Source organism: Monodon monoceros, unplaced genomic scaffold, assembly GCF_005190385.1.
Source record: "Monodon monoceros isolate NGI ecotype Baffin Bay Population unplaced genomic scaffold, NGI_Narwhal_1 Super_Scaffold_2, whole genome shotgun sequence".
Classification (NCBI taxonomy): Eukaryota; Metazoa; Chordata; class Mammalia; order Artiodactyla; family Monodontidae; genus Monodon; species Monodon monoceros.
In genome coordinates, this window is record NW_021703776.1 from 29,418,632 (window position 1) to 29,432,346 (window position 13,715).

Below are 13,715 nucleotides of genomic sequence, written 5' to 3' on the forward strand. Positions count from 1 at the left end.
AAAAAACCCAAACCCTTATCAGGTTAAAGTAGTTACTAAAAATATTTCAGACTGATCAGTCTGAGTTATTAATTCTCTGATCCCTGGAACGACAATGTATTAGCTGAAAGGAACCCGGGACATCATCTGGTACAATTTCTCACGTTACAGAAGTGGAAAGTGAAGACCAGAGAAGTGGGGGGTCTTCTCCAGTATGATATACTGAGCGGCCGCAAGGCCAGGACGGATGGTCTAAGGTGGTGTTTTGTTTGCCAAGCTGCTCCATTCTAACTGCCCTACTCCTGCCAAAACTCTGGCAACTTTCAGTGTCATTAGCCATTTTTAATAGAAGTAAGATTCTATTATCTTAACTAGACTCAAGATGTTTTCTTTCATGTGACTAGTCTAAGAAAAATTGATCTTCATTCTACCTGCTGACAATCTCCCTTCTGAAATGTGAAAAGCGGTAGGGTTCTGGAGGAGAAAGGAAACGAACACTACAGGGTGTTTTTTCAGTAGTTAGTTGTGACAAACAGAAATCACGGAAATGATGCCCTAAAGCAGGGGTCCCCAACCCCCGGGCCGCAGACCGGTACCGGTCCATGGCCTGTTAGGAATCGGGCCGCACAGCAGGAGACGAGTGGCAGGAAAGCGGAGCGAAGCTCCATCTGCCTCTCCCCATCGCTCACATTACCGCCTGAACTACCCACCTCCCCAATCCCTCTCCGTGGAAAAAGTGTCTTCCACGAAACCAGTCCCTGGTGCCAAAAAGGTTGGGGACCACTGCCCTAAAGTACCCACAGCCAGCAGCCAAGAGGATCTTCAGGGACTCTGGGTACCCGAGAGCTTAGGTGTGGGAATCATGCTAACTGCTTTCTAACCCATGAGCAAGGCCTACTATCTGTCCCACCTTGCGTAACCATAATTGTATTAAGGCCTATGCAGTATTGTCTGTGAAAGGGCTTTGCAAGTGTTGTGCTATAGAAACTCTCACAATTTATATACACCGTCTGCTTCACCTCCTAATGTTTCAATATAGTATAATATTTACATAAATAAGGGTAAAAAAATTCCCGGCTGTTATCTACATTTAAACATTTAAATACATGTACGTGAAAATAAAATGTTTATATGGAGATTTAGACACATTTAAACCCATATGAAGAGGTAATATAGTAAAGAACTTTGAAATTAGACCAGGACTTGAATCCCAGCCATGCCTTTAACTTGTTTCATTCTCAGGTTCCACATTTGTAAACTTGGTGTAACATTAGTATCTGCCTCATAGGATTATCGTGAGGGTGAGCTGGTACATATAAATACTTAGAACAATAATTGGCACAACGTTAAGTGTGTGCCCAACTGCCATTATAATTAGAACCAGAAATCAGAGCATTACTGTCCTCTGGTGGCTGCCTAGCCTAATTAACTATAGAAATCACAGCCAAGAACAGGACTGTCTTTTAAGTACTGGCAAATGTCCTACTTTGAACAATACACTTATAATTCTCTGCCTTAAGGACTCTTCATCTGTAAAACAGGGGTAACTTTTGTCCTAATAATGGCATCGGTATACAAAGTAAAAGGTAAAATGAACTTTGAAAATTCAGAAATTTTCTGAATATAACACCTTCTATAGGATAAAAGCTTTACATTAATTATCCCATTTTCAAGTTCTAGGCATTGACACAGTAAAATATTTCATACACAGCGCTGACCATGATTAGTTGTAGGAAGCACTAACATCATTAAAACATGCGTGTTGTAATCAATCAAATAAAACCCATGTCTAAAAACCATACTTATACCAACTGAAGCCGTATTTGACCCACCTTTCCAACAGTTTCCAGTTCTTTTTTATCTCTTTTGGCATTTCCAGCCAGCAATTTCATTTCAACAATTCCTGATACAGCAATAATTGGAACAACCGATAACATCAACAGGGTTAATTGCCAACCGTAGACAAATGCTATGATGATACCAGTTCCAAGGTTAGCTGTGTTCTGTGCAATTAAAGCCAACCTGGTCCCAGTGGCCTGGAAGAGCAAAAGAAGAGAGGCAGCTGTATTTTAAGTTGCAAATCCATGAGCTGCAGCCTTCAGCTTCCCGGTCAGAACCAGGAGAGAGGGATCTGTGCCTGTACTAACATTTGCTCCCTTTTGTTACAATAAACCCAAGACACCTGTGGGTAACTTGGGAGGCTCTGCAGGTTTTTCTTCGTGCCTTTCCGCTCTCCTTCCTCTCCTGCCCATACGGATTCAGCGCTGCAGAAGCAAGTCATCAGCTGCTCTGCCTTCGGGAGAGGCTGTGCGGTGCACACTTTGTCATGAAGGCAACATTCAAAGAGGAAACACACCCCGGGCACTCCGGCCATTTTAAAGCCTGTTCGCTTCAAATGTGTAAGAGGGAGATTCACGAGCCCCAAGAGACCATCTGGTACCCAGGGTACAGACCCTAAGAGACCATCCCCCTGTAAAGCATGCATAAAGATGAAGTCCTGTTTGCACCAGTGAGAAAAGAGGGCCCTCACAGGGGACACTGCAGGGGACTTGCTGCTCTCCTGCACTATGGAGAAGCAGGGAGTTCCCAGGTAACAGACCTCAGCTCCAGAGCTGGGGAGGGAAGCCAGGAAGATGGCCGCACTTGGAGCCAGTTATTGGTTAGGGTTGGGCATGTGACCCAAATTAGTCTTAATTAGATGTAAGGGAAGGGTGTTTGTTTGGCAGTCGAGGCCTAGGTGTGCACTGTCTTTCACTGGATTGGAAACAAGGAAGCTTGTAGCTATGGTTGCTCCTGGCAGCCGCCCTGTGGCCACGAGGGAACGAGCCTCAGGGTGAAGCCAACCCTGAGGACTGAAAGCCACTCAGAGCCAATAGACAGAAGACGCCTAAGTCCTTCGGGCCACTTGTGAGCCCTGAAGTCCAACCTTCCTCTTTATTGTTTAGGCCAGTTTGACTTTTCTGTTATTTGCACCTGAAGTCAGCTTAAAGGTCGCAGCTATGCCATATGTTTATTCCAAACCATGTTAAGGAAAAACAGTAGTGGAGTGCAGTCTACATACCCCTTGGACTTGGGAGGCATCTATCGCGAGTCTCGTAGAAAGTGCACCAGTACTGTTTTTATGATCATCAAACCAGCTCATGTCCTATGGCACAAAATACACCTTTAAATTCATTCCAAATTAAAACAAGCAGAGAAAATCAGATGAAACATCCCAAACATTCAATGCTGAGGAAATATCCACACTTAACTTGGGTGTTGGAGTTGAGGGGAGACCTCCCATGCAGTGGGAGCTCTAGTCCCTGCCTCGAGCATACACCTCGGAGCCCCACCAGGATGCAAGCTCCATCCCCACCTGCATCGGGCTCTGCTGTGCTGGGAAAGCACACTGACCGGGGGCGGGGCTTATGCAGATGGCAGCTGTGCTCGCTGCCAGCTTCCCCGGAGCCCGAGCCCGTGGGTGTGTCCATCACCCAGTCCTCACAACTTGTTCTACGGATACTTCCGTAGTATCCTGATGGGGTGGTGTCTCTCACAAAGGAGTTGTGCTGGACACGGTGGAGTTGTGCTGGACACGGCTCTTTCTTGCAAATTCTAGGCATGAGATCATCAGCCCTGGTTTCTCACCACGTTTTTGTTTTGTTTTGTTTGAAGCAAGGATTAAAAGAGTCCATCTTAGATATGATTTTAATTATAAGCCATTTATCCACAGCATCTTTAAGCTTCATATAAAGTAATTTTTCCTCCATAGCAACAGTTTAAAAGACACTGAAAGAGGTCTGCAAATTCAGACTTGCACAAAATATGATACCTGCTCTGTGCCCTTTTGTGAACAGGAATGTAATCGATTCCTATCAATTGGTTGGACAATATTCTGGCCCTCTCTTAAGCCTTCTCTATAAAAATAGAGAATTCATGTTTGCACATTTTCCCACATGTCCTACACTGGGCTGTGACCTTCCCAAGAGGGCAGATAAGGCATTTTATAGGCCCAGCTACTAGCACACTGTCTGGTACCTAGTGGGTAATGACTGAGTGAATTAACAAGTGAATTAACGGGAAAGCAGAGCTCTAACAAACTCAATTACCAACATTTGGTAAAACCTATAGTTAGTATGGTCAATCGTGGGACAGGAACACTGCCAACCACCCTTTCCTTTGTGGAAAGGCATCCTGGAGTCTCAAATGACTCACCAGGGCCTGCGTAGAATCCAGAAAACAGATACAGGTCCTTGAAATGATAGTATCCACATGGATAGATAGTTGCAAAATAAGCCCCCAAAGTGACCTAAATTCAGCCTACTCCTACGAAAACCCTGAGAGGTCTTTGGATACTGAAGGACCAGGACAATTAGCTAGGCCCTGACCAGTCCTTGCATGAACACCTGGGACACACAACACGCAGGGCAGCACACCAGCCAGAACAGGAAGAGGCTTGAAAGGAAAGAACTGCTCCCGAGCTCACACCTACCTGTCTCAGCATTGCTTTAAAAGCCATGGACCGCAGCCTTGTGGTGAGGATCTCGCCAGCCTTCCCAAATGTGAAGCCCTGGGCGAGAAGAAAGGCTTTTGTCCCTTTTGATGATCACAAGCGTTCTGACACAAGTGGGTGTATTCGCATGGATTTCTATAATATTTATTTATGAATCAACTATTCAAATAACAAAGTCTATGACCAGATACTAATTCAAAGTCCTAACTTAAAGTACATGTACTGCTAGATGTAAGCTATTATATATGGGACGGATAAACAGCAAGGACCTACTGTACAGCACAGAGAACGATATTCAGTATCCTATGATACACCAAAATGGAAAGAAATATTAAAGAAAGAATGTTTGTATATGTATAACCAAGTCACTTTGCTGTACAGCACAAATTAACACATTTAAATCAACTATACTTCCATAAAAATTTTTTTAAAATTCATATACTTCTAAATCATTGGTATACAATAGAATCCTAAAACCAAAACCCTTAGAAGTTATCTAGTTCTGGCTTCTGAAGCATTCTAAATAGACTTCCTTTTCAAAACTCTCAAGGACAACATCTCAGTGAGAAGAATACTGTACTTAATTACAACGTTCAGTGTGTTCCTAATGCTTTAAGCAAATCAGTCTCCAACAGAAGTAACAAAATTCTATGCAGGGATGCGTTTTGGCTCCTGTAGTGTAGAGGGAGGGAGGATGTCTGGAGTATCAAACTCCAGATGAGTTTGCTGCTTCCCCGTCACATCTCCACCTGCTCTCAGATTAGCGAACAATTAGGCTACTCCTTCTGCCCCAGCATCCTTGCCAGACACTTTCCCTCTTTCTAATTATATCCTGTTCAAACTGGAGACCAGACCAGATGTCCAGAGCTGGGTTTGCTTCCCAGGCACTGGCATGGGTGTGAGCCTCCAGCCATGCTGAGTGTTGGGGTGGGCACGTGGGGTGCTCTCTGGGGAGGATGCATCCAAGGTCTTCACTAAACCAAGAGGATCAGTGGTCAGTGCTCAGGGTGAGTCTGCCCCAGGGCTCCAGGCCTAGACTGCCCTGGTCTCCTCCCGCCTTTGCTGGCAGATTGCTCAAGGCCCGTGAGGGCTCCATAGTTCCGTCCATCAGCCCACTGTTGGTGCAGCATATGTATGCTCTACTCCCTAACACACCAGGGCTTGCGGCTGCATTGGACATTGAGTTGCTACGAGCAAGGCTCTGATTTCTAAATAAAAAGCTAGGCTTACTTTTACCACTGGCTCAACAATAATCAAAGAGAAGCACACTGGGCATGACTAGGAAATATTCTGTGGCCTTAATGGATTGTACTAGAAAGGCCTGTGTGTACTGGAAAGGCACTGAGTTAAAGAGACAAAAGAAATTTGGTAAAAGTCTAGGTAGACAAGTACAACCAGAGCAAAGTATACTAGTTCATTTTGTCCGGGTCTACAATATCTAAATGCAATATAATGTGCATTCTTTCAAACAGTTCATCAAGTAAGGAAGAAAATATCAGAGAAGTTACTTGATATTATATGAAGAGTAACAAAAAGAGAATGCTGGGCTTCCCTGGTGGCGCAGTGGTTAAGAATCCGCCTGCCAATGCAGGGGACACGGGTTTGATCCCTGGTCCGGGAAGATCTCACACGCCGCAGAACAGCTAAGCCCGTGTGCCACAACTACTGAAGCCCGCGAGCCACAACTACTGAAGCCTGCGCGCCTAGATCCCGTGCTCCACAACAAGAGAAGCCACTGCAATGAGAAGCCCGTGCACCACACGAAGAGTAGCCCCCGCTCGCCGCAACTAGAGAAAGCCCGTGCATAGCAACGAAGACAGAACGCAGCCAAAAATAAAATAAATTTATTAAAAAAAAAAGAGAGAGAGAATGCTATTGTACTGATTTTTTTCCAGTTTATGACTAGTTGAGTTTAACTGGGACTTATGTTGTCCTGTGAATTCAAGTCTCTTTTGTCCTTGGTAATGAATGTTTGCTGAGGGCCAGCCTGTAACATGACGTAATTTAGCACACAGGGAAGTCACAATTCCCCCTGCCTAGGACACTGCCCTCTCAAAGAGCCTTGTGCCAACTGTGTCTGCAATTCATTTCAGTCTAAGATTTGGAAGTTCCAAATCAAAGCTAAGGTTCTGATCACCTGTTTCTTTTATTGGATTTTGATTAATCAATTATTTATATTAACAGATAATTAACAAAAATCTAATTAATAGGTAATTAATCTGTATTTTCTAACTGAATATAGACTCTATGAGAAGATCAAATCATAGGGACCTACCTGAAGGAAGAAAGTAAAAAAAGAAATAATTCCCAGACCTAAAAAGAGCAATGAGAACATGTTGCATTTCTGCTGCTTCACTTCATCGTCCCCTGGTCCAAAAATCTACAAAAGAACATTTAAAACACCCACTTGGATTACATAATCTTTGTTTATTCCTCCCATAAACAATGGTTTGAGCATCACATTTTAAAAACTAGGTTTTGAATATGTGTTTTTTTTTAACTGTGCTAAAATATACATAACATAAAAATGGCTGAACAGATTTTAAGTATACGAGTCAGTGGCATTAAGGGTACTGACAGCATTGTGCCACCTTCACTGCCATCCATCTCCAGAATTCTTTCATCATCCACAACTGAAATTCTGTACTCATTAAACAGTAACTCCCATGACCCTCCCCCCAGCCATTTGGGAGCCACCATTCTACTTCCTGTCTCTATGAATCGGAGGAATACAATACGAGTTCCGTTCTGAGAGCGCGTTTGTAAGTCCAATTTGTTCGTAAGTCCAACAAAGTTAGCCTAGGTACCCCACTAACACAGTCGGGTATATATATATAGTGCTGTACTGTATTAGGTTTATAATACTTTTCACACAGATAATACATACATAAAAAACAAACACGAAAAATAAAGAAAACAGGGCTTCCCTGGTGGCGCAGTGGCTGAGAGTCTGCCTGCCGATGCAGGAGACGGGTTTGTGCCCCGGTCCGGGAAGATCACACATGCCGCGGAGCGGCTAGGCCCGTGAGCCATGGCTGCTGAGCCTGTGCGTCCGGAGCCTGTGCTCCGCATCGGGAGAGGCCACAACAGTGAGAGGCCCGCATACCGCAAAAAAAAAAATAATAATAATAATAATTAAAAAAAGAAAAAAATGTACCTTCAAAAATTTGCAATTGGAAAGTACCTATGTTAATATGCAAAGAAAAGGGCAGGGGGAAATTGTGACAGCATGATATTAACTATGTAAAAGAAATTAATTGATGTAATATTAGAAAGAAAGGTGAACATCAAAAGGTGAAGAATGGGGCTCCCCTGGTGGCGCAGGGGACACAGGTTCGTGCCCTGGTCTGGGAAGATCCCACATGCCGCGGAGCGGCTGGGCCCATGAGCCATGGCTGCTAAGCCTGTGCGTCTGGAGCCTATGCTCCGCAACGGGAGAGGCCACAACAGTGAGAGGCCCGCGTACCGCAAAAAAAAAAAAAAAAAAAAAAGAAAAAGAAAACAGTCTCAATCTTACAGTACAGTACCTTGAAAAGTACAGTAGTACAACAGCTGGCATACAGGGGCTGGCACGTGCGTTCACAACTGGAAAGTTCGCATGTAGCGGACTTACTGTTTGCGGTTATTAACATAGGCTGAAACACTGCCTATGGACTGTGTGTGGCTGCACATATTCGTGTTTGTGCCTCTTCCTCTGCATTTGCTGTTCCCTCTCCCTGAACTCCTCCCTGACCCCTACCTGCTCACCACCCTCCACTCCACGGGGCCTCTGCCCCGACAGGCCTCTCCTGACCCTCCCGCATGAAACAGCACCTCCAGCTCCAGCCCCTGTACTGCCAGACCCTGCTTTTAAAATGCTTGCTATGCTGTGACACATTACATTATTTGCTTTTTGGTTGTATTCTGTGTCTGTCCCAATAGAGGGTAAGCTGTTTGAGGGCAGAACTTATTTTGTTTCCTGCTTGATCTCCAAGACCAGCATTTGACACAAAGGAGATGCCCCCAAATATAAATACAATCCACACAGCTCTTGAATTGCAGGAGAGCCAGGGATTGCCTTATTTTGTAACGTAAGAACAGTTGGAGGGTTCTTCCTAATTTGTTTTTTAGCTTGTGGTCTTAAACCAATGTTCAAAGTCACAAGCATAATAAACTCTTAGCAGCTATACTCCAATAAAAATTAATTAATAAAATAAAAAAACTTTGAAGGATAATACATTATATGAAGCTCAAATAACAAAGATAGAGGGCTTCCCTGGTAGCACAGTGGTTGACAGTCCACCTGCCGACGCAGAGGACGCAGGTTCGTGCCCCGGTCCAGGAGGATCCCACATGCCGCGGAGCGGCTGGGCCCGTGAGCCATGGCTGCTGAGCTTGCGCGTCCGGAGCCTGTGCTCCGCAGCGGGAGAGGCCACAACGGTGAGAGGCCCGCGTACCGAAAAAAAAAAAAAAAAAAAAAAAACAAAGATAGAAAAAAAGCTGAAAAACAGTAGAATAAAGTCGTCGTATGATGGAGAATAATTCATCTTTAACAAAAAAGTCTCTCCAATAACATTAGAGATTGACTAAGGTTATAAAATATAAATGTTGGATTTTATGGAGCCTTAGATATTTCTGATCACTTCTGATAAATATCCCCCAATGAATTTAACAACTGGATAGTGTAGGTTTTCCTTCTTAGCCTCCCCAAGCCTTGTAAGGATTGCTAAACAATGATGTAGCAACTTTTTGAATCCTTACTTCGAGGCAGACACTCTTAAATAGTTACCTAAATCATCTCTTAACCCTCAGCCATCCTAGGAGGCAGGTTTATTTTGCAGATGAAGAAACTGAGGTACAGCAAGGGAAAGCATTTGCCCAATTTGCACAGCGATTAAGTGGTGAGGCCGGTCTGTCCCCAGAGCCTAGCCTCTTGAACACTTGAGAGTTGAACTCTTCCCCTGCCCCACCACCCAGCCATCCAGTGAGACATGCATCTCCTCTCCACAGACGGGATGGGGAATCACTGCCTGACACCAGTTCATCCAAATGAAGACAGTGAATCAGAATGCCTTCTTCAGGGAATTTACAGTTTCTAATTTCATTGATAGCATAACTTGCCTGTTTTTTCTTTTGCCTCACAGCTTTCCTCCAAAGGGAATTAAAACCTCGGGCTTAGTTTAATGTGAGGCTGCTTTACTGCAAAATGGACCAGGTCGGCATGAGAACTGATGTAATGGTGAAGTGATTTCATCACTTCACCATCAAGCTGTCCCGTGGTGTTTTCAGCCTCACCTCTATAATCTCTGAGAAGATGACCGAGAAGGCTGGCTGCAGCGCCCCGTTGGCAACAGCACACAGAGTTCCCACCACAAAGTAGGGCCATTCTGTTTTATTCAGTTTCAGGATCTTCATAAAAGACACCGACGGCACAGTTTCATCCTAGAACACATACATGTCAGGACAAAAAGGTGACAACACTACCGTCACTGGAGTTTATGGACAGAGAGAAGGCCTGGCATCACCCTCCAGGAACTTGCTAACTAGGTGCAGAGAGTGACCAGGCTCCGGCGAACTACTAGAGGGTTGGACAGGATGTTACCAAATGTTAACTCTGTCCATTGACTACACGGCGTAAGCTGAGTATGAGTCCTTCACCCAAGAAGCAATCTTCATGGTATGACCAGCCCATCTCTATTCCAGCCTCGGCAGAGTGGGCAGAAGCAGGATCTGGGCACAAAATGCCCTAGAATTCAAGTCCAGTTCAAGTCCGGCATGATGTTGGGGTCACATGAGACAAGACCCATGAAGGGATGGGTAAGTGTCCTCACCAACACAAGGCGCCATGATTAACCTGAGGACGTGGGCCTGGTCTCCTCACCCCGGAACGCTGCCCAGCGATGCCTTTTCTGTGACGTGTTCCCAGCTCACAAAACTAAAGTAACTACTCCCCTTTTCTTTCACCACTGTTCCCTCTGCGGACTTCTTCCATTGCATAGCTTAGCTTGTTTTGTGATCCCCCCACCCTGTTTGTTTACATGACTCTGCTTCTTTGTTTGTTTTCCTTTGTTTACATGACTCTACTTGTTTGTTTGTTTGTTTTTAAGGTGAAGACTATGTCTTTATATCCCTAGAAATAGCCCAATGCCTGGCACACATCGGGTTCTCAGCAAATGCTGAACTCAGTGTCTGGTCAAGCATGAAGGATTTAGGTCACATAAAGGAGAGTATTCTGACTACAGAGGTGGTTTAACAGTAAACTAGATACAAAAGGTGCCTATGGAATCCCACAGCCTTACAGTTGTTTAAATAGGTCATGTTTGTGTCTCTATGAAAAAGAGAACATGGGAATAGTTTCTATTCAGCCCTCCTCTTTCAAGCCACCCATTTTCTCTGCATTTTAGGGTGTTTTTTTCCTCCCTAGTTAACATCGTGTAGCCCTGGTCTCCAGCCTGTTAAACGAGCTGAGGCTGCTCTTCACACACCAACAGGTCCTCCAGGCCCTTCTGATCAGACTTAATTTCCCCCACTCCTTGGGCACATTGTTTATCCCTCTATGATGGCACTTAGGACAGTCTTGTTGATGTGGCATTTTCTGACTCCCACTCTTCTCTGTGCATTTCTCAAAGAGAAGCGCTCCTCTAAAATACCAGACTCTCAAGATTTAGCAGCATAACTGTCCAGATAAATGAGGAAATGAGAAGTAAATACTTCCACAGCCAAAAAGGGGGAAATTGTTTATCTTACGGATGATAATGCAGCTCCACAATAATTCAATTGTTATTCTCTTTCCATAAATACACCAAGATTGAGACCTCTGAGAGAGCCCTCGTAATCTCTGCAGTCAATAACATTGTGGGCAGAGAAAAACAGATGCAGTGAATTCTCGGTAGGATTAGTGTCTTCAGGCCAATACAAAAGTAAAAATAAACTCAGCTTTTATCAATAAACAACATCAAAAGGCATTCTCAAACCATTTCTTAAAATCATAAAATATCTTTTCTTGGAATGGATTCCCTTTTTATCAATATTATAAAGGCTTCTGTTAACTTGAATTAATAACATCCCAAGTCTTCAGGTGAGAAACGTTAAAGAATGTACACTTTGGCTATTTCTGGTTATTCTCCTTTGTCTTAGTAAGAGAATTCCAATCTTATTCAGAGTAGCAATGCATATAGCAAAAAGATTCAGTTATCTACCCTTCCTTGTAGCTAAGTAGCGCCATGTGATTAAGTTATGGCCAGTGACATATAAATAAAAGTACTGTATCGGACTTATGGAAAATCTTTGCTTCTTCTTGCTCCTTGGAACACAGATGTGATGGCTGGAGCTTCAGGAGCCATTTTCGATCATTGAGAATGGAAGCTACATGCCAGGATAGTGAGGATAAATATGAAAGGAACCTGAATCCATGGTAACCATGGCAGAGTCACCATTCTAGCCCTGGGTTTCTCACCTTTAAGATTTTTTTATGTGAAAGAGAAATAAAACCTCTTATTTTTCTTAAACTGATATTAATCTGAGTTTCCTAGCACAGAAATCAAAAGTAATCCTACCTACTAGAGCATGCAAATATCAGGGCCTCTTACTTTACACCAGCCTTATTTATCTCTGGACCTCAAAAATAAGTGGAATATCTAGTTTTAATTTTAAGCATCTAAGCACAAAGACTATGTTTTTGGATCTTTTTTCATTGGAAATCCAATTTTAATTGGAATTGATTTCAATTTTTGACAAATACATTTAAAATTTGATATTTCCCTTTTTTTTTTTTTTTTTTTTTGCGATACATGGGCCTCTCACCGCTGTGGCCTCTCCCGCTGCAGAGCACAGGCTCCGGACGCACAGGCTCAGCGGCCATGGCTCATGGGCCCAGCCGCTCCGCGCCATGTGGGATCCTCCCGGACCGGGGCACGAACCCGCGTCGCCCGCATCGGCAGGCGGACTCCCAACCACTGCGCCACCAGGGAAGCCCATGATATTTCCCTTTTTTAAGAGGAGTATGGCTCATGGCAGGAATCCTCTGTGCCTGCAATATACTTGCAAGACTAAGAATTTCAACAGCAAAACTAAACAACTAAGGATTTAAGTGAAAAACAACTCACAAGTTCAATGGTTTCCACATCAAAGGCATTCTGATACTTTCGCGAATTCCTCAGGCTTTTATGAAAAGAACTCCTAACTATGGGACGAGCCAAACCCATGGCAGGGTTTTCATCAGTTCGTGCAACTTTAAATTCTTCTGGCTGGATCTGGCTTCCTAATGTCTAAAAGAAGAACAAAACATTGAATTGTGTGTGTGCCTGTGTCCAGACGGATGTAACCTCCAAGTTTAGAACCATACAGCCATTTGAATATCACGTGTCAAGACTTTCAGATTCCGTCACAGCTTCTCAGTCAAAGTTAGCTGCAAAGTGTCAAGAAGTATATCAACACGTGGAAGTAAAAGAGGTTACAAAGGACAGAAAGGTTAAATTCAGTGTGAAACCTGGAATATAAAAATATTCTCTAAAAATTAAAAGGCAAAGTATTCATTATCCAGCAGGTAACTGGGAATTTCCTCAATACGTCAGGATCCAGAGAACAAGTTAGAGAGCACCACAGGGCAGAAGAATAAACAGAAACATTACCCAGGGCTCCTTTTTTTTTTTTTTTTTTTTTTTTTTCTGCGGTACGCGGGCCTCTCACTGTTGTGGCCTCTCCCGTTGTGGAGCACAGGCTCCGGACGCGCAGGCTCAGCAGCCATGGCTCACGGGCCCAGCCGCTCCGCGGCATGTGGGATCTTCCCGGACCGGGGCACGAACCCGTGTCCCCTGCATCGGCAGGCGGACTCTCAACCACTGCGCCACCAGGGAAGCCCCCAGGGCTCATTTTTATAAACAAGGAAAAGCTGGTCACTGCCCAAGGGAGGCTGTTAATCTGGCTGAGTACCATCATGTTTCTTCCTCAGAGTCCTGCAGAGATTCATCCACACCTCACCCCAGGGGAACAGTCCTGCAGGTTCAGCCTCAATGCCCACTTTGGGATCAACTCTCTCCTTAAAGGGTCAGGAAGAGGGATAATTTAAGGACCTTTAGCTCAATGCTAGATGAGGGAATATCAACCCAACCTTCCTGGAGTCTAACTTTGTTCTCTGTTTGCTTCCGCCATGTCTGAGTCCACATCTTAATGCTTTGTCCAGGACCTCAGTTCTTGTGCTATTGTCTTTTTCCCTTCAGGTCCTGTCCCCAAACCCAATTATCTGGCTAGTGCCTTACTGTACCCA

General features: G+C 44.2%; 2 protein-coding genes across 17 annotated transcripts in view; one reads left to right on the forward strand and one right to left on the reverse strand.

Annotated features, from left to right (window-relative positions):
• CROT (carnitine O-octanoyltransferase) overlaps positions 1 to 6,157 on the forward strand; it is a 94,644-nt gene extending 88,487 nt beyond the window's left edge. For all 3 annotated transcript variants that reach the window (XR_003795338.1, XR_003795343.1, XM_029234301.1), the window contains one exon: positions 5,944 to 6,157. The gene's annotated coding sequence lies outside the window, so the exon portion shown is untranslated. The remainder of the gene's footprint in view (positions 1 to 5,943) is intronic.
• The window catches only part of LOC114901987 (multidrug resistance protein 1), a 205,695-nt gene that overhangs the window by 22,328 nt on the left and 169,652 nt on the right, over positions 1 to 13,715 (reverse strand). For all 14 annotated transcript variants that reach the window (XM_029234278.1, XM_029234276.1, XM_029234275.1 and 11 more), the window contains 6 exons: positions 12,556 to 12,717; positions 9,746 to 9,892; positions 6,747 to 6,851; positions 4,451 to 4,528; positions 3,041 to 3,124; positions 1,812 to 2,015 (listed from right to left, as the gene is read on the reverse strand). In XM_029234278.1, coding sequence (XP_029090111.1) covers positions 1,812 to 2,015; positions 3,041 to 3,124; positions 4,451 to 4,528; positions 6,747 to 6,851; positions 9,746 to 9,892; positions 12,556 to 12,717 — 780 coding nt within the window. The remainder of the gene's footprint in view (positions 1 to 1,811; positions 2,016 to 3,040; positions 3,125 to 4,450; positions 4,529 to 6,746; positions 6,852 to 9,745; positions 9,893 to 12,555; positions 12,718 to 13,715) is intronic.